The sequence below is a fragment of the Macrotis lagotis genome, chromosome X, assembly GCF_037893015.1.
Source record: "Macrotis lagotis isolate mMagLag1 chromosome X, bilby.v1.9.chrom.fasta, whole genome shotgun sequence".
Lineage (NCBI taxonomy): Eukaryota > Metazoa > Chordata > Mammalia > Peramelemorphia > Peramelidae > Macrotis > Macrotis lagotis.
The window spans coordinates 412,651,106-412,676,356 of record NC_133666.1 but is presented as its reverse complement, the minus strand read 5'-3'; the positions used below and the strand labels follow the sequence as shown (position 1 = coordinate 412,676,356).

Below are 25,251 nucleotides of genomic sequence, written 5' to 3'. Positions count from 1 at the left end.
AGACATTGTCTTATTCCACATCTACACTTGTTGGCAGCTTTCTTGATCATTAATTCTAAACCATTTGTAGTCTTTTCCTAATGCATATTACAACTCAAAGTGACCTCTACCCTATGGCCTTGTTGCCCCATTGATGACCCATTCCCTGGAACTACCATTTTAGGAAAACTCCAGCTTTGCTTCTCTTAACTCAGGCCTAATCTTGATCTTCAGGTTACCTCTTCTCTCTTGACAATGTTAACAATGTAGTGCTTCAGTAGTTTGCAAATTGCTTTACAAATACGATCCTATTTTTGTCCTTATAATACTGGGAGATAGGTGCTACTGTTATTCCTATTTTAAGGATGAAACTAGACAAAGAGGCCAAGTTAGTTGCCCAGGATCACCCAGTTAGTAAATGTCTTAAGGCTGGAATGAACTGGATTTCAGGTGCATAATACTATCCACACCTGCCTATCTTTCTAGCTCACCTCCATCTTCCCTCATTAAAAAAACTCAATATTTGAGGGGAAGGATGGTCATGCTGTATTTGTAATCAGAGTAGATGGTATATACTAATGCTGGGTAGATGTTACACATGTGTTATCTAGCTACCAAAAGCCTAGGATAAAAATGAAAAGAAATTTGAGAAACTATTATTTTAGCTAAAATAACATTTCAATCACTGACTTCTGGAGACAAACAATTTATTGTTTTTATATGTTAAAAGAACCATATAAGTGCTGGGGACACAAAGCCAAGAAGAAACATTCTCATTCTTAACAGGGGCAGGGAATATCCAGCCTGGCGATTTGGTCTGGAGCTGCCAAGCAACTGCAGGTAGGACTCCTAGGAGCTTTTTAGGTATGAATGAATTAAATATTTGACCAAATATAGCAGGTTAATTTTTAAGTTGATCATTTATGGCCCTCAAGTGATTTTATAAATATACAAATGGTTACTGACAGAAAAAAGGTTCCCCAACCCTGTATTAGGGGGTCAAAGGAACACAAAGCTAATTTTACAAGTAAATGTAAAATACACACAAAGGAATTGCAACATAATTTTATGTGGGGGAAAGTAATAACAATTAGAGCTATCAGAAAAGACCTCACATAGGTGTATACTTGAGATTATCTTTGAATGCCCATTTATCCATCTTTTTTTTTAAAGGATTTTGCAAGGCAAATGAGGTTAAGTGGCTTGCCCAAGGCCACACAGCTAGTTAATTATTAAGTGTCTGAGGTTGGATTTGAACTCAGGTCCTCCTGACTCCAGAGCTGGTGCTCTATCTACCACTCCACCTAGCCACTCCATCCTTTTAAAAAAATATATTTAAGGCAATGGGCTAAGTGACTTGCCCAAGGTCACACAGCTAGGTAATTATTGTCTGAAGTCACATTTGAACTCAGGTCCTCCTGACTCCAGGGCCTGTGCTCTATCTACTGTGCCACCTAGCTGCCCCACTTGAGATCATTTTTATTTATTTATTTTTAACAAGGCAATGGGGTTAAGTGGCTTGCCCAAGGCCACACAGCTAAGTAATTATTAAGTGTCTGAGGCCGGATTTGAACTCAGGTACTCCTGACTCCAGGGCCAGTGCTCTAACCACTGCACCACCTAGCTGCTCCTTGAGATTATTTTTGAAAGAGATTAGAAATTCCAAAAGACAGAGGTAAAGAAAAGATTCCAAACATAGGGGATAGTCTGAAAAGGCAGAGAATAAGTGAGTTTGAATTAAATTGAAATTGGTTTGAATGTAGAGTATGTGAAGAGAAATAATGTTAAGATAAATTTGGAAAGGGAGAAGAAACACATTGAGAAGAGTTTCAACACCAAAGGAGTATGTTTGGTTTTTTAAAAAGAGACAATAAGGGGTGGCTAGGTGGCATAGTGGATAAATCACCGGCCTTGGAGTCAGGAGTACCTGGGTTCAAATCCGGTCTCAGACACTTAAAAATTACCTAGCTGTGTGGCCTTGGGCAAGCCACTTAACCCCATTTGCCTTGCAAAAACCTAAAAAAAAAAAAAAAAGACAATAAGGATTCCTTTGAAACTTTGAGAATCAGAATGACTCATTGCTTAGGAAGACTATTTTGATAGTCACGTGAATAGGAAGTTGTAGAAAGCAAAGTTTGGAAATACAGAGACCAATAAATTACTGCAATAATTAAATTACTGGAGAACAGTCCTGGGCATTTCAAGGTAGACAAACTGTTGTGTGTGTGTGCGTGTGTGTGTGTGTAAAGCTTATTTGATATTCACAACAACTTTATGGTGTAGTTATTTATTTAGCAAAGATGAGAAGTTAAGGGACTTGCCTAGGGTCATAAAGTCACGATATGTCTAAAGAAGGGATTCATATCCAGCTCCTGCCAATGTTCAAACAAAGAATTGCTGCCTTTAGTTGTAAGGAAGTTTCCATTTTACCTATCTATGTGAAAAATAAAGAAACCACCTAGGATCAGAGTGTGAAAAGATAAGATTTTATTCATCAAAAGTTAACAGCAACAGGCACATATTAAAATAAGTATGGCAAAGCCTTTACAAATGGCTTTACACTGAAGCTTTCTTCCCCAAAATGGCTGTTGCAACAAACTGTAAACATAATTAATAAACAGTCTTACAGTAACAAGGGAATTACAAATGAACTAAAAGAAAGCACCAGTTTCTCTTAAAACTAGGTTACAGTTGTGCTTACTGTACTTAAAACAATTTAAAATAAACTACAAAAATGGAATGTTTTAAGTTTGAAATTAGTTCTTAAAAGTTTGTCCTAGAAAAACATCTCCTTTTCACATCAAAAGGCCCACTGAGGGGTGACATTTCACCAAAGGGAGGGACAAGAAAACAATGCACTTTTTTTTTTTCAAATCAAAACAAGAAGTTTGGTCACTTAGCTGTGTGCATAGTTTAAGGCATCTGTAGCAATTTGTTACAGCTTCCGAAACTCCCTCCCCCAAGTGTGGTTTCTCATGAAGTCATCACATTCTAAAAGAATAAATTAAAAGTTTGCAGTTTAAATCCTTTCCCACAAGGATAAACACACACACACACACACATACACACACACACACACACACACACACTCTCTCTCTCTCTCTCTCTCTCTCTCTCTCTCCCCCTCCCTCCTACACCCACACAAAAGTTTAAAATTCCTTTTTCTCACTCTCACTGCAGCGAAAGGGAGATTTGTACCCTTGGCTCTGAAGGACACATTTTCCCATCCCACTATATTTCTGATTGGCAAATACCCTGAGCTGGTGATGGTGTTTTTAAACATTCCACCTCTTCTTGCTTGTGCAGGTCAAGGGTACAGTAGTGAAAACCACATGCATCGTCTTCCCTGCAGAATGGTGAGACAGCTCAGACATTGTTCATCTTCCCGCCCCCCCCCCCACCCCCCCCACCCCACCTCTCAATTCAAAACTGGTATTTCTACTTTAAAAAACAAAAATTACATTCCTACGCAGCACTGGAGTGAAAATTGGGCTGTATTCTCTGATAAAAGGTCAGTTCCCAGTGCATAAAGTAAAACCATAGCAAATGGGAGACTTGTGTGGCATCCAAGTGACAGGAGAATGTCAAACAAAAAGGGGATGCTTGGGTAAAGAGCTGCAGTCTCAGATTTGATCTTAAAAAATTGAGTGGTTCTTTCACAATCATGCTCCAAGGCAAATTAGAACCCACGTTTTTAGAGTCAATTTGTAAACATCAAGTCTTGTCAGAGGCAGCAGAGGCTGGGCACTTCACATTTCCAAAGTTTCCATAGTGAGAACTTCATGGCAGCAGGCCTTTTTCCAATCTTGTCCCATCAGCCTAAGTTCCAAGAGACCTCTGCTGAAAGAGCCATTTGGAGGCTCATAGTTTTGCTGTGAAAAAAACACACATGTGGCAAACCATGATATGTCCTCTGTTCCGCCTGGAGGATCCTGTGTTTTGCATATTAAAGTGTTCACACAAAAGTTGACTGAGGCATATGCATATTGCTATATGTTCTGGTCTTAAAATAGAACGTGGGTTTAAAAGATTCATCAAAGGAAATCTTGGAAATAAATAATGCTGGCATCATTCATTCAGAAACCAAAGCAGACACTTGTTAAGTTCTCTCACCTTAAGACCCCATTTCACAGTTTATAAAAAAAAAAATCCTCCAAGAATGTGTGTTTTGTGCCACTGTTCTGGACAGACCGGATGGAAGGGGTCATAACAATCTATTTTCCTGAGGTAATAGTTCAGAGTCTACTTCTTCAAAGGCAGTGTCAGTCTCATCACTGCTGCACTGTTCTCTCTGCATTCCCTTCCAACTGGCTTTATTGAGTCCCACATGACCAAGCATGGTCTGTGATAGTCTGGTATTTGAAAATCTGGCCCACTCGGCGAATAATGGCTCCACTAGGTATGTCATAAAGCCTTGAAGGGAGAAAGCAAAAACAAAAACATCAAATAGGAAAATATTTTTACATATCTTTTAAAAAATCTGTTAACAACTTAAAAAGTCATATTCAATATTGCCAGAATCTATATTTCTTCATGAGTCTAGTAGAGGTCAAGTTTAATTATTTTTTTTGGTGGATTCTATTCTTGAAATTTAATGATTTATAATACATACAAAACTTATGTAACTATAGTAATAATTATATTATTCTCACATAGAGACCCCACAACTCAGCTGCCACTATTAGTAGTAATGGTTAAAATGTTCTTAATTTTTTCAGGACAGCAGATTGTGATTTGGGATAGATGGTAGATTAGGAAAAAAAGACTAAAAAGCAGAGAACCCAACAAAGTTGTGGCAGGGATTTAGAGAGACTCTATAAAAAAAAGAGGTCATAGGAGCATGTAACAGGATTGTAAGCAGTGAGAATGGGGTAAGAGGCTAATGAAAATTCTGTGTGAGGTCTTTTTTTAGTTTAAAACTCCATTGCTGATTACATTCTATGCTTGATTATGAGTGCTATTCTACTAAAAGGGCATGGAAGCATAAATCCTGATTAGAAAATGCCAAAATCCATGTATTTTGCAAAATTCAAACATTATCATTGAAAGAATTTAATATGAATAATAAATCCAAAAGAATATCTTTAAATAAAAATTTTTATTCAAAAGAATTACTAGTAACCTAATTAATAGCTCTAATTGATTCCCCTCAATTCACAAATGGTTAATATACAAGCATAAAATTTCAAATTAAACCCTAGCAGACAGTAAGTGGTTTGTACCCCTAAGTACTGGATTTGAAAACAGCAAATAATGAACAATTTATATAGAAAAAACTTCTGAATAAGACTCAATAACAGTAGAATTTCATTAAAAATAAGATCCTATGGGGGTGGCTAGGTGGCGCAGTGGATAAAGCACTGGCCCTGGAGTCAGGAGTACCTGGGTTCAAATCCGGTCGCAGATACTTAATAATTACTGTGTGGCCTTGGGCAAGCCACTTAACCCCATTTGCCTTGCAAAACAAAAACAAAAACAAAAAAAAAAACAAACCTAAAAAAAAAATAAGATCCTACATGGGAAGGGTATTTTAAACCCCCAAACACTGTGTAAATACCAACTGTTATTATGCAATAGTAATATTCAATTCAAAAAATCTCAGCTCATTACTGTACTAGGTAGACACTATTTAGATAATGACAAAAATACCTGTCCTCTAGAAATCTGATCTGAGATAAATTATATAAAGTAATTTACAAAACATATACGAAGGAAATATAAAGGCAATTTTTGAGCACTGGGTAAATTAAATTCTTAAGAGTCAAATTTTAATAGAATGAAGACACTAATTTTCCTGATAACTAGTATCTATGAGAGAGAAAAATAATATACCTTCACACTCTCATCTCATTAGCAATTTTCAACTATTAATAATAATAGCTTACATAGACCTTTAAGATTTGTAAAATGCTTTGCATATATTGTTTCATTTGATTCTCAACAAAAATCCTTTAAGGTATGAGTTTCCATTTTTATAGAGGAGGAAACTGAGGCTTAGTAAAGCCAAGTGATTTAAATCATGTTTAGACAATCAATAAATGTCCAGAAGTGCGATACAAATTCAGATCTTTTCTGACTCTGGGTGTAAAGCTTTCTCATGTCTGAATTTTTACAATCGTGTGCTGACTGATCCCCTGATCAAACTGATCTTAAGTATAGATTTGGCCAAGTAGCTTGTTAATCACCTCAAGGATCAAATATAAAATCCTCGATGTTCAAAACCCCTAATGACCCTCCAGACTGTACCTTTCCAGTACATTTATGCCTCCTTCCTCCTCATCTCCAGTTCCACCATGCAGTGACATTGGTCTCTTTTCTGGACCTTGGACAAGACGTTCCATCTCCATTTCCCAGGCTGTCCCTCCCTGCCTCTGGCTCCTCACAGCTTTAAGCTCTCTTCTACCTCTCTTCATAGCTAACTATCTTCTGGAAGAAGAAGATATGTGTGTGTGTGTGTGTGTGTGTGTGTGTGTGTGTGTGTGTTTATGAAAAAAATATATGACACAACATATAGATGAAAATAAGACCCCAAATGAATTCCTGTTTAGAAATTTTAAAATGAGCTATAATACAATGAATAAAAATTTAATTAGAGAAAAATTAAAGGGAATAGAGGGACTCAAAATAGTACTTGATTTCTAATCAGTAAAGACTTCCTAGATGAAATGAGTCTGAACTAGGGCCATAGAGACATTATATTATCCCACTGGGTAAAATTAAATGCAAGGGTGAAGAAGGCCAGAAGAATTTTAAGAGTTCAAACTTAAGATTAATTTCAAAATTAAAATAAATTACAAAAAAGATAAGTTCCTTCCTGGACATCAATGACCTCAAATATTTCCCAACTAATTGTGAAGAAAAAAACAGAACACTAAGATTTAAGTTAAGAAGTGAGGAAACTGGTCAGAACAATAGTCTTCTTTGTCCACTGAGTGATCAATCATATTCTTCATTCAATAACAATAATCAATATGGATTACAAGTATTATTAGATAAAGCCATATTAAATTTCCAAATTGCCAACTAAAACTTAGTCCTTAGGAGTGACAAATGGTTTACCCTCTGAAAGTGGAAATGTCTCTAAATTTATGCATCCCATCTTTCTTTTGAGCTGCTACAGTTTTGATTCACTCATCAAGCACCTTCCTTGATGTGGGTGTGCCAAGCTAGGTGATCCTTTGCCAGCATCTCCCATGTCTCACAATCAACTCCAAAGTTCTCCAGAGCGATCCTTAAAGTGTTCTTCTGACCTCCATGTGAGTGACTTCCTTGCATGAGTCCTCTATAAAAAGTCTTTTAGGCAAATGTATGTTTGGCATTCAAAATACATGACCAGCTCATCAGAATTGTGCTCTCTGCAAAACAATTTAAATCCTTGGCAGTTTAGCTCAAGAAAGGACCTTAGTGTCCAATACCTCATTCTAGCTAGGTGATCTTCATAATCTTCCTAAGATAATTCCTCTGAAAGCAATTCAGTTTCCTGGCATAGTGGTAGACTGTCCAGGTTTCACAAGCATACAACAATGAGGTCAAGGTAATGGTTCTGTAGACTTTCAGTTTGGTAGGCAGTCTAACATCCTTTTCTTTCTAACACTTTCCTTCAGAGCCTTCCAAACACTGAGCTAGCTCTGGCAATGCATGCGCATGATCTATGTGAACATCCCTTGAGAGGATACTGTCAAGGTAATTGACTTTATTCACAGAATTCAAAATTTCTCCATTTGATGGTTCCATGAATGGATGGCTTGATGCTGCCTGGTGGAAAATCTGTATTTTCTTAGTGTTAACTGTTAGGCTAAAATTGGTACAAGCAGCAGAGAAGTGATCCATATTATGTTGCACCTCAATTTCCAGGTTGCACCGAGTTCAAAATCATCTTCAAACAAAAACATCATGCACCAACTCTCTTGACCTGTAGCCTTTTCTAGTTAAATAATTTACTCTTACCAGTGGCTAGCCTTGATGCTGTGCTCATCCTCACTGAAAGAACAAGACAGCATTGCTGAAAACATCCAGCTAGAAAAATGGGAGTTAGCACCCAGCCTTGCTTCATTCCACTGGTTACTGGGAAAAGCACAAGAGCATCATCCTCCAGAACCCAGGTAAGCATGCCATCATGAAAATGATGAACAATACTGATGAAGTTCTCTGTGCAACCAACTTTTGTCATAATTTTCCAAATGCCCTTATGACTGGAGACATCAAAGGTGTTTGATAGTTGAAAATTGTGTGCATATCTTTGTTCTGCTCCTGACATTTTTCCTGTAGTTGTCAGTTAGCAAAACCTGAAGTCACACTGACTTTCAGGTGGTCGATCATTTCCCAGGTGAAGGACTCAGCCTATTAAAGGATTTTGGCAAGAATCTTGCCAGTAATGATTAAGAGAGCTATCCCCAATGATTGTCACGGGACATCTATGTCTTTTACTTTTATAGATGGGTGATGGAGGCCAGAGCAGAATCTCTTCTTATCATATAATCATGTAATTTAAGCTCATTGTGCTCTACATAGTACGGGTGGGGATAAATTCTTTGACCGCTCCCACCCCCAGCATCTCACTGTAAGTCATTCTCTCCCATTAAATGTTAACCAATTAGAGGTGACTGCCACCCTCAGGAACACCCACTCTTCCAAGGCATATAAATTATGAGCCCACTGTCTGGATTTGTCTTTGGCAAAATGATTATTTACCCAGAAATTAGGATTCCTGAATGTTTTTTAGGCTTTTTTTTTTTTTGCAAGGCAATGGCGTTAAGTGGCTTGTCCAAGGCCACATAAGCTAGGTAATTATTAAGTATCTGAGGCCGGATTTGAACTCAAATACTCCTGAATCCAGGGCTGGTGCTCTATCCACTGTGCCACCTAATCGTTCCCCTACTAAATTTTTTTAATGCTACATTTATTATTGAAATTGATATATAATTTTCTTAAAAGGATTTAGTAGGACTCTTTTATATATAATATAATAATTTTTCAATATTGGAATTAGTTGATCTTTAAATGTTTTTATGTTTTTTTAAATTTCTTTTTCTAAATTAGGTTGATTTAGATATTCTATCCTCTTCTGTTAATCAGGGAAGTTTAAAAGTTTTGCCAAGTATTCTTCCATTTCACTAAAATTTTTATATGTACTGGCATATAAATGGGTGAAATAATTCCTAACAATAGCTTTCATTTCATCTTCATTAGTGGTGTATTCACCTTTTCATTTTTGATTACAAGGGATCTGATTTTCTTCTCTCTTTAAAGAATGGTAACTAATGATTTATCTATTTTATTAGTTTTTTCATAAAGCCAAACCCAAGTTTATTAATTCAATGTTTTTAATTAAGCTTAAACTTTTTTATATACTTTATTTCCCATAGTTTCATGTAAAAACACATTTTTAACATTCTTTTTTAAAATAGGAATTCTGAATTCTCTCCCTTCTTCCTACTCCACTTCTCCTCATTAAGAAAACAAGTATTTGATAAAGGTTAAAACTATGTAGGCAAAAAAAAAAATTACCATAATAGTTATGCTGTGAAAGTAAACATAGGTCCCCCCCCAAAAAAGAGTAACCTTAAGAAAATTAAAATTTTAAAAAGTATGCTTCAATCTTTATTCAGACACCATCAGCTCAAACTTTGAGAATAAATACTATTAATTCAAAGGTTTTCTTGCATTCAATTTAATAGTCTCACTTTTAGTTTTGATGTTTAATGGGTGATTTTTAATCTGTTCTTTTAAAATTGCGTACCTAATTCATTGATCTACTTTTTCCCTATTTTAATGATGTAAGCAGACATATTTGATTGACATACAACATTTCTGATTCTTGCTGTTGCTTCATCCCACAAGTTCAGATACACTATCTCATTATTATCATCCTCTTTAATAAAATTATTTACTGTTTCTATTACTTGAACTTTATTCCACTCATTCTTTAAAATTAGTTTATTTACTATTCAATTAATTTTTACTTTATTTTTTATTTAAGGCAATGAGATTAAATGACTTGCCCAATGTCACACAGCTAGGCAATTATAAAGTGTCTGAAGCTGGATTTGAACTCAGATCCTCCTGACTCCAGGGCTGGTACTTTATCCACTGCGCCACCTAGCTGCCCACATCCCAACAATTTTAATGTATTTTATATTTTATTGAATGTAGTTTTTATTGTTATTATGATCTGAAAAGACTGTACTTAACATTTCTAGTTTTTTTGCATTCAATATGAATGTCTTTCTGCACTTATGGCTTAACATACAGTCAATATTTATAAAGATGTCATGTATCTCTGAGAAAAAGGTATATTCTTTTCTTTTCCCATTCAATTCTCTCTAGATGTCTCATCTAGGTTATTTATATATGTTTGGTATTGATATTACTTAATTTTCCATGGCTCATCATAATGTAATTTTTTTGTTTATCTTCTTTAACTAAACCTAAGTTAGCTATTACTTAGGCTGAAATCATTACTATTAATTTTGTCGTTTCTTCATCAGCTGAAATATAATAAATTCTGCTCCAGGACTTTATTTTTACTTTCTCATTTTTAAATATGCTTATTGTAAACAATATATTGTCAGGTTCTAGTTTTTGATCCATTCTGCTATCTGTTTCTATTTTATGGGCAGATTCATCACATTTACATTCAGTTATAATTTCTAGTTACTTTCCCTCCATCCTAGGGCAACTAGGTGGTGCAAAAGATATAGCACTGACCTTAGAGACAAGAGGACAAGAGATCAAATCCAGCTCCAAATACCTGACCCATACTATGTGAATTTGTTAGTTATTTATCCCTCATTGCCTTGCATCCAGGGCCATCTCCAGTCATCCTGATTCATATCTGGCCACTGGAAACAGATGGCTCTGGAGGAAAAAGTAGCACAGCACCTCCTCAATCAAATCCATCCAGGTGCTTGTCATGACATCACCTCTCCTGATATCATGGTCTTCTTCAAGCATGAAGGACAATCATAAATTTTCCCTACTTGTTCCCTACTCTTTTTACTCTATCCCTCCTCATTTAACTTACTTTTGATCAATGACTTCCTAATCTGTACACCTTTCTCTAAATTCCTTTCTTATACTATCCCCGTCCTTCTATTTCTTAATCTACTTAATCCACCCAGCATCTAAGAATCCCTCCTTTTTTATATCTCCTTGCCCTATTACCCTAATAAACATATGACTGTTCTCTCTTTACCCAGTTACAATGAGATTAAGGTTCCAGCATGATCTGCCCTCCACCTTATCAGTTCTTCCATTCACAACTCTCTAGTATGAGATAATTTGCTCCATTTTTACCTCACCCTATTCAATTTTATTTTTTAGGCTCAATCTATCAACTCAACCCCCAAATTAACTCCTTCCTTATTTTTTCTTTCTTCCTATCTTATATCTATCTATCTACACATACTCTTTCAAACTACCCTAATAATGACCACAAAAGAATTACAAGTATTACTTTCCTCATTTAAGAAATAAACAGGTAAACCTATTAAACCTTATTATTTAATATTTCTTGTATACCTGATGTTTCTACTGATTTTTCTGTTCAATTCTAGAATACCTGAAACTCTTTCAGTTCATTAAATATCTATTTTTTCCCTTGCAAGATTATACTCAGCTTTGCTGGATAGGTACTTCTTGGTTGTGAACTCAGTTCCTTTGCTCTTCAGATTATATTTCATACCCTTCAGTCCTTGGAAAGGAAATAGTCCTTGAACTTTGTTCAAACTCCATGGTTTTTTATCTGGATACAAATGGTATTTTCCCTTGCAGACAGTCCAAAACTGTCCCTGATTGTTGCACTGATGAAATAAGGGAGTCCACCAAGGTTATCATCACCCCCATGTTGCTGTTAGCATGTACAATGTTTTTCTGGTTCTGCTCATCTCACTCAGTATCAGTTTATGCAAATCTCTCCAGGCTTCTCTGAATTCCCATCCCTCCTGCTTTCTAATAGAACAATAGTGTTCCATGACATACATATACCAGTTTGCTAAGCCATTACCCAATTGAAGGACATTTACTTGATTCCCAATTCTTTACCACCACAAACAGGGCTTCTATGAGTCAGTTGTTACTCTAATGAGATTCTTTTGATTTTGTTTCATTTCTTGATGTTTTATGAAGTCATTAACTTCTTCCTGCCCAATTCTAATTTTTAAACAGTTTCCTTTCCTCTGTTAAGTTTTTGGATTTTTCCAAATGGATGATTCTCTCCCCACCCCTACCCCCCAATTTTCTTGCTTTTCCTGCATTATTTGAGTTTCTCAATTTTCCCCTCAATCTCTCATGTGATTTTTAAAGTCCTTTTAAGTTCTTTCAAAAACTCTTTTGGGGTTTGTGATCATTACTTTTTTGATTGAAGTTTTTCAAGAACTTGTTTTGTCTTCTTCCAATTTCAATTCTGATCTTTTCTATCACCATAGTTGGACAAGTTCTTTCTCTGTTTTTTTTTTTTTTTTACTAATTTTATTTATTCATTTATTTATTTTAGATTTTTCAAGGCAATGGGGTTAAGTGGCTTGCCCAAGGCCACACGGCTAGGTAATTATTAAGTGTCTGAGGCCAGATTTGAAACTCAGGTACTCCTGACTCCAAGGTTGGTGTTCTGTCCAGTGCGCCACCTAGTTGCCCCTTTTACTAATTTTTTTAATGGCTTGTTTTCGGCTAGTAACTCTATGTTAGAGTTCTGTTAATATTCTGCAGGCAAATGTTTTGGGTTTCAGGTTTTTCAATGCTCTTGTTTTGGAAACTCGACCTGGGATCCTCTGACCTCTCAGATTTTCCAGTACTCTATAATTCAAGGCCAGGTGCAGTCATTGCTCCTCCAGCTCATGCCTTGATCTATGAGTGACCTCAGGTAGTACTCCTTTCCATCTTTGAACCTCCCAGAGCTCCCAGCATGACTGCATCACAAAGGCTTCTGGCAGTCCCTTGGGAAGCCACCAGGTGTTGGCTTGGCCCCACTGCCTTGGAATCAAAAATCAAGATCAAGGGTTCTGCTCTCCTGAGACTTACCATGACCAGAAGGGTCCTTGGCTCTCAGTGACCACCTTGCTCCTCCTTGTCCACATCCACAGCCTGAGACCCCATCTTTTCAGTGCATTTGGGGCCCCTCATTCAGCACCAACATAGGACCCTTCAATCATTTCTTGATGCAATCTGTGAGGTGAAAGCTTTCCAAGCTAGGGCTCCAGATGATAGAGCTGCCCTCAGGGTTTGATCAGCAGTATCTGCCTAGAGGCATTTGTACTTCCCTCTAGTCAGACCACCAGATCTTTCCAAAAGTCTTAAATTGTCTTAGGGTAAAGACCTGCTTTATCCTGACTTTTAATTATTTCTGCCACTTGAAATTTTACTTTGAGGCATTATTTTAAGTTATTTGTGAAGGAATTTGGGAAAGCCATGTAGTTACCTACCTTATTCCACCATCTTCCCACAATTCTCTCAGGAATAACAGATTTTTTAGAAATTAAATTTTTGTTTTTCTAGCCAAAATTTAACTTCTGTGCCAAAAGGACTATTTCTGTCATGGTGGTCTTTTTAGTTTTTTCCTGCTTCATACCAAAGCAAACAAGTAAACATTAAGTACAATAAAAGTATTAAAAATATTTTAATAAAGCGAATAAGACAATATTGAAAGTTGTACATTTCTCTTGAAAAAATAAGTGAAACCAAATAATGATATTTTTCAAAAAAATCACACAAAATATATATACTTACCAATCTGAATGTTGGCAATTGATTCTGTCTGCCGATCACACAGTGGACTCACACTCAAATGATATTTTTTTTCAATATCTCCTACACAGGAAAAAAAAAAAGATAAAGTTAAAGAGAATATTCTGATAAAGTCTCTAATTCAATATGTATGATACCAATATGATGAGTAAGCATAAAGATTTCATTATATATTCATAATATGTTAGAAATGGAAAGTATACCACAGAAAATATCTTCTTGTAGACAATATAATAGTCTAAGAGATTAAACAACTTCCCAAGGGCATGCAATTGAGTTAGTAATAATGTTGGGATTAGAACTCAGGTTTCTGGCTCTCAAATAAAACTCTAAAATAACTGCCTTTTTACATGTTTATAAAATTAGCAACTTGGTTTTGCCTGTAAATTCATAAGTTTATATGAACACAGACAGTAAATCTATTAATCCTTCCACAGATTATTCTTGACCTATTTTAAAATTATTCCTAGATTAAGTTAGCATCATGTCAAATGAAGGCATTGAAAAGATTTACTGCTTATTTTCTACTTAACAGCAATTTATTTCATCATGCAAATAATGCAGCTCAAAGTGCATAATCTACACTTCATCCTGTTTTGACTTTTGTCTTACATATTTTCATATCTAATCCACTTAACATGTAGGAGGCCTTCATCTGTTTCTTTTAATATTCTATGAACATCAGCACAGCATTCAAGCTCTCTTACATTTCTTGCTCTTGCTACATGACCAGATCACCTTTTCCCATCACTAAAAGAAGTTTGGATAATTCTGAATTTAGAGGCAAATAAGACTTGAATTCAAATCCTATCTCTGACACTTCTTGTGTGACCATTTACAATTATGTCATCTGCCTGAATTTCAGTTTCCTTATCTGCAAAATGAGGGCTATTTAGGCTCAAATGAGATAAAGAATAAAAGTTTACAAATTTTAAGATGCTAGAAAACTGTCTATTAGTATCACAAATTTCCTACAGGATATATTTTGTGTCCTTTCTTTTGAACGAATCATTGTTACTAATATGATGCTATGATATTCTATCTTTGCTCATTATATGTATGGAGACAGCCTTCTTTTCGGTCATCACACAGAATTCTGACTTGTTGGAAAATGTGACAGTTTATGATCCATAACTCATACCACCATTGGGAGACTATTACTGCTTATCAAGTGAATTTGTGTAGTTTAGGATTGTTTACAACACTATGTAATCTCAAATCTCCCCCTTTCTCTTTTCCATTTTAGGCTCAGCTCACTTTCATCTGCAGAATGTTTAAGACATATGTACTGGTAGACTAACTAAAGAGACTGCTTATTCAAATGCATATCAGAAACTGAACAACAGAGAGTCCTCATCCATTTAGTCTGCTCTGTGTAGTACTCTTTCTGTGATGGCAGATGTTACTGAAAAGATACTATATTATTCTGGGGCACTGTGCAGTGTGATCTACAAACAGGAACATCTGGATGTTCTTAATATCTAATGAAGATGTCTTTTCTATTTGGTCTCTGCAACATATCTTGTTTGGTAGGAGTAAATCCTTTGGATGGACATATTTTCTCCACATTTTATGCCCTGCTTTATATAGGTGAACAGCAAATCTTTGATACTTGTATCAAAGAATTTTGTAGGATCTTAACATATTCATTAATCACCTTACTTGAAAGAACCTTTAAGACTACATTTTGCACTACCTACATAGTCAATTTTGTTTACAGCAGTCAACCACTGTATACACCAGGATCTTCTAAAAGATGTAGTCTACTGTAAAACACTTTTGCCTATTCTCTTTTCATATTTCCATCTCACATGTCCTACTTAAGATTACACATTCAATAAACAATTGGTACAATAGTCTCCTCTTCTAATACCCAAATGAGTGAATGAGTTGAAATGTATACTTACCTTGATGGAAAAATTCTTCTGTGACTTTTTCACTCCACTGTTTGCTAAGTTCCCAGGTTCTGCATGGGTTGCATATATCAGCACACTTCAAAGCCATCTAAACAACAAAACACCTATTATAATCATTGCATATGAAATAAATTATTTCTATTTTTATAGTAGAGTATAAAATATTTCCATTAACTTTTCTTTCTAAATTAAGGCAATAGGATAAAGTGACTTGACCAAGGTCTCACAGCCAGGTAATTATAAAATGTTTGAGGTCAGATTTGAAAAGTCCTCCTGACTCCAGGGCAGGTGCTCTATCCACCGTACCACTTAATTGCCCCTCCATTAACTTTTCTGGTGTTAAAATTAAACCAGCATTACATTGTGCACAATTATTACAAAATAGAAAATGCATTATCTTTTATTTTCTGAAACAGGGCCACTATGGTACAGTCCTTTTGTAGCAAAATAGCTAGCATGCCTCTGCAAACTTTATCTTCTGATATTATCAGTACAGGATTTCTAATAAGTATTCATTGGGATTGGATCAACTTTTGCAAAATTGTAATGGCTTATTTCACATGTTTTGTTTGTATGAAGTTTCTCAGGTTTCTAGAAAAGTATACCTTTCATAATAATAAAGTTCATTTGAAAGAACAAAAGGTCAAGAAAAAGGATGCAAAGGAAGTAGATTCAGCATTATCATACCATAACTATATTATAAGGTCAGAGCACTGTTGAATGTAAAAAGGATAATTATGATTATTTTAAATTAAAATTTTATTATATAAATAAAATCAATGTAGCCAAGGATAGAAGGAAATCAGAAAATTGAGAAAAGAAAACTCTCAGAGACATTCTTAGATAGGATGTGACTGGGTTGAAATATTGCTGTGGTATAGGAAATGATGAACTGGTTGATTTAGAAAAACATGGAAAGACTTGGACTTTACGTAGCAAGATGCTATCTACCTTCAGAGGCAGAGATGATAGAGTCTTCTTTTATGTATGTATGTATATGTGGATGCTTAGAGCTACTGATGTATATGTGTTATATTATATATATATATATCCATATTTAACTGTGGTCTTCTTTAGGGTGATGGGGAGCGTGGGAGAGGGTGAGGTGGGGTATTTTAGAATAGAAAAGGCAAAGCAGAGAACAAGAGAAAATCAACAAGGATGCAAAGAAAAGTTGGCAGCTTTTAAAACTCTGTAGTATTTAGTTTTTCTTGAAATGGAAATTTATTGTTTCATATTGAATCCTTCCCTTATGGTCTACTGTGTGGAAGAGAATTTCCCATCCTCATTTTTTATTTAAGTTTGTAATTTTTTAAATTACTAAAAAAAAAATTTCCTTTAAAACAATAGTGTTCCACCAAATTCATATGCCATGTTCAGCAAATATCCAAATTATAGGGTTGCAGTTCTTTGCTTTTATAGAAAGAGCTGCCATAAGAAATTTTACAAAAGTGTTTTCTTCTTTCTGTGACTGAAAGTCTCCGTATGGTATAGCTAGTTCCTAGGGCTGCAGTAGAATGTACATTAATGTGCTTATTTTCCTTTAGTTCTTCCAACAATTCTCACTTTCATTTTTGGTCAGGGTATGAGATGAGTTGTTTTAATGAACATTTCTTTGATTAGTGATTTAGAGAATTTTTTCATAAGGTTATTGAAGCTTAGATTTCTTCACTGGAAAATTGCCCATTCTGACTCTCATGAAGTTGGAGAATGGCTCTTATTCTTATACATATGAGCAAATTACTTAGCACAAAAATGTTTCCCCCTCAATTGATAATTTTAGTTGCATAGGTTTTGCTTTTAGTATAAGCATTCAAAATTATTTGTTTCACCTTCTGTGATCCTTTCAGACCCTTATTTGATCACAAACTCTTCCTTTTATCTATAAATCCAAATGGCATTTTCTTCCTTATTCCTTTAATCTGTCTATGATGTCACATATTACACTTAAGTCCTTATATCCATTTTATTTTGGTATGCAGTGTGAGATGCTTGCTGCTCTATATACCCAATTTTAGCCAGGTACCTTTCTAGTTTTTTCCTCAATTTTTGTCACATAGCCCTTATTCCTTGGTACAGGGAGTTTGGGGGATTATCAAAAACTAGATTATCCGGTTTGTTTGTTCTGCTGTATACCAAATCTTTTCTAATGATAGACTTCTGTGTTTCTTAACCATTACCAAATTCTGAAAATTTTGTAGTGCAGTTTCAGAAATGGTACTGCTAGACTCTCTTCAATTTTTTTCTTTATTTCCTTTTAAATCTCTTTCTTCTGTTCCTCAGGATGATTTAAATTTTTTTTTTTCATAGAGTTTCTCTATGTCTTATTTAGTGGACTCCCAAATATTTTATATACTTATTTGGGATAAAATTTTTCCATTTGTCTCTTCCTGTTCATTCTCATTACTAATATACAGAAGTATTGTTGATTTCTGTGGGTCTATTTTATATCCTGCAATTATGTGGATATAATTAGTTTGATTTTCTTTTACAGCAAAACATAATCTTTGGAAATAAAGAATTCAACAATTAGAAGATTTAAGACAAAGAAGGACCAGGGACTGGAAAAGATGTCCAGAGGAGAAAACCAAGGGCAACTGCAGATTCTGTTCCTAAGGAAGGAGAGGGTGTGAATTGGGGAACTGGGGGCATTTGGTCTGAAGGAAAATGGGAAGAAAACATGGAGGAAGAGGGGAGTTTTGTTCCCTGTATGGTGCCCTAGTATTGCCAGGTAGGAGGGAAAAGTGGAGTGAGCATCTCACTCACCCCTGGTCATAATGAACAAAAGGTGGCCCTCTGCCCCATAACTCTCGTGATAAGAAAAGTTTGAGTCCCCTCTTGCTGAAGAGGGTCATAGCTGGTCTGCTCAGGAGCCCCTGAGGGTTGGTAGTTTCCATCTCTCCCACTCTCCCTTCAAGGTCCCCGAGGGCATTTTTCCAAGTTCATCCTCTGGAAAAAATTTTTGCTAAATTCATATGTGCTGATCATGATGGCACAGGAGGGAGCTGCTTTGATGATCCGTGGGAGGAAGCCTGCAAAGAGTCCTCTGGCCCCAGACTCAGCTTGAATTCTTCGGAGCAGCAGCCAGGTGGAGGGGGAACGTGGAGATGTCACTCTCAAAGCTCCTAGAGTTCCCAGCTCCATCTGACGCTGAGTTTTCACCACGTCAAAAGGCAGTGTCAGCACAGCAGCCACTGTTCCAGAGAAAGCTCCAGCCACAAAGCTGATACTGACTGAAGTCCGATCTTTGGCTGCCATCTTACAGAGCCATGTCTTCACTAACTCATAGTTAAACCAGTATAGGGCTGAAAAAGGCACATCCCTCAATGCAGTGGCACCCCAGCCAAGCCACAGAGAGTGCCAGCCTCCCTGAGACACTGCTGCCCTGACAAAGGCCCCAAGTTCCCGGTAGGACAGATGCTGGGCCTGAAGTTTTGTTCTCACCAGCTCCAGGGGACTGATCACAGTCACAGTGCCCAATTGGGCCATGGCTCCTGCCACCATGGGGGCACAGATGTCAGAAGTCACAGCTTGACTGCATAAAAAACCCTTGAGCTGGTCATAGGTGGTAAAATAGATGGCGGCGGCAGGCACTGTCATCACTAGAGTTGCAGGAAGACCACTCCAAAGGGTCCTGGCCCCCTCACAGTGAGTGATTTTCACAAAGGCATCCATGGTTCCTGTGAAGTAGGTGGGATGTTGATACCAGATGGCACAAGAACCATTCTGATACAAATAGAGGGGCTCTAGAATGCCATTGCAGTAAAGCATACACTTCCATTTAGTATAGGGGATACTCCAGGATCCCTGGGACTGTGCCAGTCCACTAGAGGGAGAAGGGCGCTGGGACTGTAGTCGAACCTTCACCACATCCAGCGGGGTCATGAAAATAGAGGTAATGAGGGCCCCTGTGCCAGATGCCACCATCTGCTGCAGGGGGCTGATGCCCCCAGGTGCCTTCTCTGCCATTATACTGCCTCTTGCTTCACACCTGGCAGGCTGGGGGCGAAGCCCTGAGTCCCGGGGGCAGTCGGGGTCCTCCGGAGGCCATGTTGGTCCTCCCCGGCCTCGGGCCCATCGTCCGGCGCCCACCGCCTCAAAGGAGCCTGGGTTCCCGCTTCTCCCAGCTCCAGAGAGGGGCAGGGCCGTCATTAGTTTGATTTTTTTTAAAAAACCTTATTCTCTAGGATTCTTTCCAAGCCATCAATCATAAACCAGTTATCATTTTGCATCATGTTTGCCTATGTTATTTTCTTTGTGTCTTTTTTCTTTTCTTGGTCCAGCTAGTGAAAATGTATATTCTCATGTCAAAGAGTAATATTGATACCCATCATTGCTTTATTACTGCTGATCTTACTAGAAAGTCTCCTTTCATATGTATGGGTTACATACATAGACAAACAGTTTGGCAAGTTTTTGAAAATGCGTATTTGGTCCTATGTATTTTAGTGTTTGCAAGAGAAGTATTAGATTTTATCAAAAGGCTTTTCTGCATCTATTGATGCAATTAATTTTTAAAATTAAATTGACTCATTATGCTTACAATTTTCCTTATACTGAAACAATCCTTTAACCTTGATAGAAATCCAATCAGTTTATAGTGGCATATTCCTATTCAAATGAGGAAAATAATGGTACCTAGGACATGGTATATACTGATTATTTTTGCCATATCACCTAATTTTTTTTTTTGGAAGGCAATGGGGTTAAGTGGCCTGGCCAAGGCCACACAGCTAGGTAATTACTAAGTGTCTGAAGCCAAATTTGAACTCAGGTACTCCTGCCTCCAGGGCCGCTGCTCTATCCACTGTCCCACCTAGCCAACCCCCCACATCACCTAATTCTTAATTTATTCCATTCATTAAAAAACCCCTACTTTATTTACCAATTTATTATTTTGTTTTCAGTTTTGTTTAACTCTCTTTTATTTTCAGCGTTTATACTTTGTTGCTTTTTCTTTTTTTTTTCAGTAACATCTAATTAGTTAAGTTTTTCTTTCCTTTGTTGATGGAAACATTTAGACAAAGAAAATTTTCCCCTAGGATTGTTTTAGCTACATCCCAAAAGTTATGTTATTGCATTTTTCTTTGATGAAATTTAAATTATCTCTATGATTTCCTTCCTATGTAGCATAATCAGGTCATTTACAGTATCTCTCACTTGTTAAATGGTTTGAGGTACAGGAAAACTATAAAAACATCATTAATTTCATTATTTTTTTACATTTAATTTTAGAATTAAACAATTTTTACTGTAAGTATAATTAATTTTATTATAAGTAAATGAACCCTCATTTTTGCTAACTAGTTCACTTTAACAACTACAATAGTTTATTGGTCAGATCTATGGAAAGGGAAGCAGTTTATGACCAAAGAAGAGATACCAAACATTATAAAAGATAAAATGATTATTTTTGGTTACATCAAATTGAAAAGTTTTTGCACAAACCAAACCAATACAACCAAGATTAAAAGGAATGCATTAAATTGGGAAACAATTTTTACAACTAGTATATCTGACAAAGGACTCATTTCTAAAATAAATAGAGAATCAATTTTTAAGAAAAACGAGTCATTCCCCAGTTGATAAATGGTCAAAAATATGCAAAGGCAATTCTCAGATGAAGAAATTAAACCTATCTATAATCATATGAAAAATTGTTCCAAATCATTACTGATTAGAGAAATGCAAATTAAAACAACTATGAAGTACCACCTCACACCTCTCAGATTAGCCAATAGACTAAAAAATGGAAAATGAAAATTTTGGAGGGGATGTGGGAAAACTGGGACACTAATGTATTGTTGGTTGTGGACTGATCCAACCTTTGGAATTATGCCCAAAGTGCAATAATATCGAGTTTTCTCTTTGATCCAGCAATATCACTACTGTGTCTGTATCTCAAAAATATTCATATCAGTTCTTTCTGTGGTGACAAAGAATTGGAAATTGAGGGGATGCTCATCAATTGCGGAACAGCTGAACAAAGTATGGTAAATGAATGTGATGGAACACTATTCTATAAGAAATTACAAGGGGTAGGATACTTCAGAAAAGCCTAGAAAGACTTGCAAGAATTGATGAAGAGTGAAATGGACAGAACTAGAAGAACATTATACACATTACCAATTATATTGGATGATGGTCAACTATGATGGACTTGTTCATTTCAGCGGCACAATAATCAAAGACAATTCTGGAAGACTTATGATAGAAAATGCCATCCATATCCAGGGAGGGAGCTAGAGTTTAAATGCAGACCCAAAGCTTACTATATTTAATTTTTAAAAGCTATTTTATATAGTATTATGTTGATTTTTTTGTTTTTTTTTCTTCTATTTGGATTTGATTCTTTTTTCACATGATTGATATGGATCTATCTTTAGCATAATTGCACATGTAGAGTCTATATTAGACTATTTTCTATTGGAGAGGGGAGGAATAGAGAAAAATGTAAAACTCAAAACCTTGCAAAAAAAGATTGGTGAATACTAGCATTGCATGATGTTAGAAAAACAAATGAATAAAACTATTAAGGAAAAAAAAACCCACAGCACTTTTATTCTCCACAATGCAATAAATTAGCCTATCTTGGTTCTGAGGGGCCACAAATCTAGCTCAGTCCACCATCTCTAATTAAACATGAAGAAAAGGAAAATCTACCCCAGTTTCCTGTCTCTTCCTTTCACTATCTGGTTCTACCAAATAAGCTGTTGTCATGAAATTCTGTTAAAAAAAAAAAAAAAGGAAAAAAGAAAGAAGGCAGGAAGCAGAAGAGGAAAGAGACGGAAGGGAGACAGGAAGCAAAGGCAGAATTGACTGGCTAGGGTTCCTACTTTCTCTCCCTCTCAGAGTTACTATTGTGAAAGGAGGGAACATTTACAAGATAGCTACTATTATAGATCCTAAGGATTAGAGGTGGGAAAATAGAGTAAATGAAAGGAATAAATAAAAGCAACAGAAATTAACAATCTGTGTTTTTGTCACAGAAACAGGGAAAATTTTTATATCTACACCTATATATGTGAGTTTCCTCTCACATTATTTGGTTTCTAATAGCCCATATTGATACTTAAGTAAAATTTAATCATCTAAATATATTTCAGGCCTGGGAATCATACAAATGTGTAATTTAGTGGGTCTTGGTACTTGAAGAATATGAATGAATATGAAAATAAGGAAAGTGGGGGAAAAGAAACAATTACCCCTCTCCCATTACATTAATATCTTTTTTTTCTTCTCCTCTAAAACAGGGTTGAGGAACCTCTGACTCTTGGGTCACATTGGTCTAGCGTTGCCAAGGCAACTGCACATGAGACTTGAAATTCAATAAATCTAGTAGCTTTTTAGGGGTAAATTAAATGTTTGAACAAAAATCAGCCCTCAAATGATGTTTAAAATATCCAAATCGGCAAAAAAAAAGAACAACAAGGTTCCCCACTCCTGCTCTAGAGGTACAAATTTAAAAAGTGCATCACATTCACATTTTATAAACATTTGTTTTTAGAGTATGGAGTAGTTGGGAGTTAGTACACTGAAAAAAAGTAGAATTGATTCTTTTTCTCATATCTATCAGTAAGACAATTTCATTAAAGCATTATTACTCAAATACTAAAATTTCTGCTTTTCATACAATAAACAGCATACTTAAATTTTAAAAAGAATATAATCATCTCTTTTTAAGGGAACATTTTAAGACTATATTACAAAGTGATGAAATAGTTACAGATACCTCCTGCTAGCAACTTATAATCATTAAATAAACTTATAACTTTGCCTCAGCATTTATGCATCATTAGACCACCACTCTGATGCAGTAACATTTTATTTTTACTCTGATATCTACATGACATAAATTAGGAATACAGTCAGTGTCACCTGTAAAATGAAATGTCGATGATTGGCATCTTCTAAGCATAAGTCTCCTTTGTCCAAATGGGATCTAAACAATGACAGATACTCATTTTGTCGACTAATGTCCGTAGCTAGAATCAAAGCACCTATCTGGTTTTCCATCTGTTGCCTGGAATTAGAAAAATTTAAAAATTGTGAGATATATATATTCACACAGAGCATATAAACTATAAACATTTCTCATTTTTTGTTTTTATCTATAAAATAATCCACATTTCAAATAAACTGATTATCTGCAGCTACTTTAAAGATGGTTTTAAGAGAAAAAAATCCTTATCCAAATACTCAAAGGAAATACTTGTATATTATCAGAACTAAGGTGGAATTATTGTTTTGTATCTTTTGGAAAATTTCAATGACCAATTAACAAGTATGTTATAGAAGGTATTATTCAGGTCTGGACTGGATTAGATGGTCTCTGAGGTTAAACTGTGAATTCTATGCCTAAAATGTATCATTAAAATTATTCATCTGAATTTGGATACTTTTAAGATTTTCATCTAAATTATTGTAGTCAATGTAGTCTCAGAGGACATCTGATCTAATCCCACTTTCTACAGCAGCGTAACCTAAAGCCCACAGAGACTAACTGACTTGCTACACACACACACAGACACACACACACACACACACCCCACAAAAGAAAGGATTTGAACCCAGTTCATCTTAATTTAGAGACACTGCTTTTTCCATTATACAGCTTTGGTTCTTATAGAGCTTCTAATGTCAACCAATAACCACCCCCCCCATGTCCAAAATTGTTTATCTTATTCTGCATATTGAGTCCTTTACTTCTGTCAGGAATTGGGCATCATATTTCTTCATTAGTCCTATGGAATCAAGTTTGGTCACTTAACTTATAAGAACACAACAGTACTTAAATTTATATATCGTAACTTGTTTATCCAATAAATATTCAATTTATGGGCACTCCTTCAGATTCCAATTCAATGCCATCTCTACAAGGTCAGAATCATTTCGGTATATCCTTAATAGTTTATTTTGTTCATAATTTATCCTTCCCTTCAACTGTCTTCCATTTACTTTTTACTCCTCCCTTTCAACCTTTTCCCTTTTTTGTACCCAACTCTGTATGTATTTTTCCATCATTTGACTGCCTAATTTGGACCAAAGTAAGGTTTAAGTATCAGCCACACTCCTTACCTTCCTCTTCATTTATATAGATGTCCCCTTATATACATCCTTATCATGCCAGATAATTTCCCTAACCATTTCCTTTCCAAAGTATTCATAATATTTTTTGTAGTACAAAGAACTGGAAATAGGGACAACTAGGTGATGCAATGGATAGAACACTGGCCCTCCTGGAGTCAGGAGGACCTGAATTCAAATTTGGCCTCAGAAAATAATAATTAAAAAGCTGTATGACCTTGGGCAAGTCAATTATCCCCACTGCCTTGCCCCCCCCAAAAAAAGAACTGGAAATAAAATAAATGACTGTCAATTGGTAAGTAACTAAAAAAATATTGACATATCAGTGTAAAGGAATACTCTTATATCCTAAGAATGTAAGAGAAGTAATGAGAAGACTTCTGTGCAGGCAAAAAAAAGCAGCAAAAACCAAAAACAACCCAAGGAACTCACTAATACTGAAAATGACCAGGCCCAATCTTGAAGAAAAAATGCATAGTCCTCTTCTTGCGTATGAATGACTACTGATTTTTTGGTTACTTTTGCCTAA

At 35.9% G+C, this 25,251-nt stretch overlaps 1 protein-coding gene and 1 pseudogene across 7 annotated transcripts in view; both read right to left on the bottom strand.

Annotated features, from left to right (window-relative positions):
* Nucleotides 1-25,251, bottom strand: part of PDE7A (phosphodiesterase 7A) — a 150,511-nt gene that overhangs the window by 6,074 nt on the left and 119,186 nt on the right. For 5 of the 7 annotated variants that reach the window (XM_074202054.1, XM_074202056.1, XM_074202058.1 and 2 more), the window contains 4 exons: nucleotides 23,514-23,658; nucleotides 15,627-15,723; nucleotides 13,702-13,782; nucleotides 3,456-4,392 (listed from right to left, as the gene is read on the bottom strand). In XM_074202054.1, coding sequence (XP_074058155.1) covers nucleotides 4,184-4,392; nucleotides 13,702-13,782; nucleotides 15,627-15,723; nucleotides 23,514-23,658 — 532 coding nt within the window. In that variant the 3' untranslated portion in view covers nucleotides 3,456-4,183. Of the gene's footprint in view, nucleotides 1-3,455; nucleotides 4,393-13,701; nucleotides 13,783-15,626; nucleotides 15,724-23,513; nucleotides 23,659-25,251 lie in introns of those variants that run through there. The other 2 variants (XR_012471707.1, XM_074202059.1) reach the window with 2 other exon arrangements.
* LOC141499207 (mitochondrial glutathione transporter SLC25A39 pseudogene) lies at nucleotides 15,802-19,802 on the bottom strand (annotated as a pseudogene).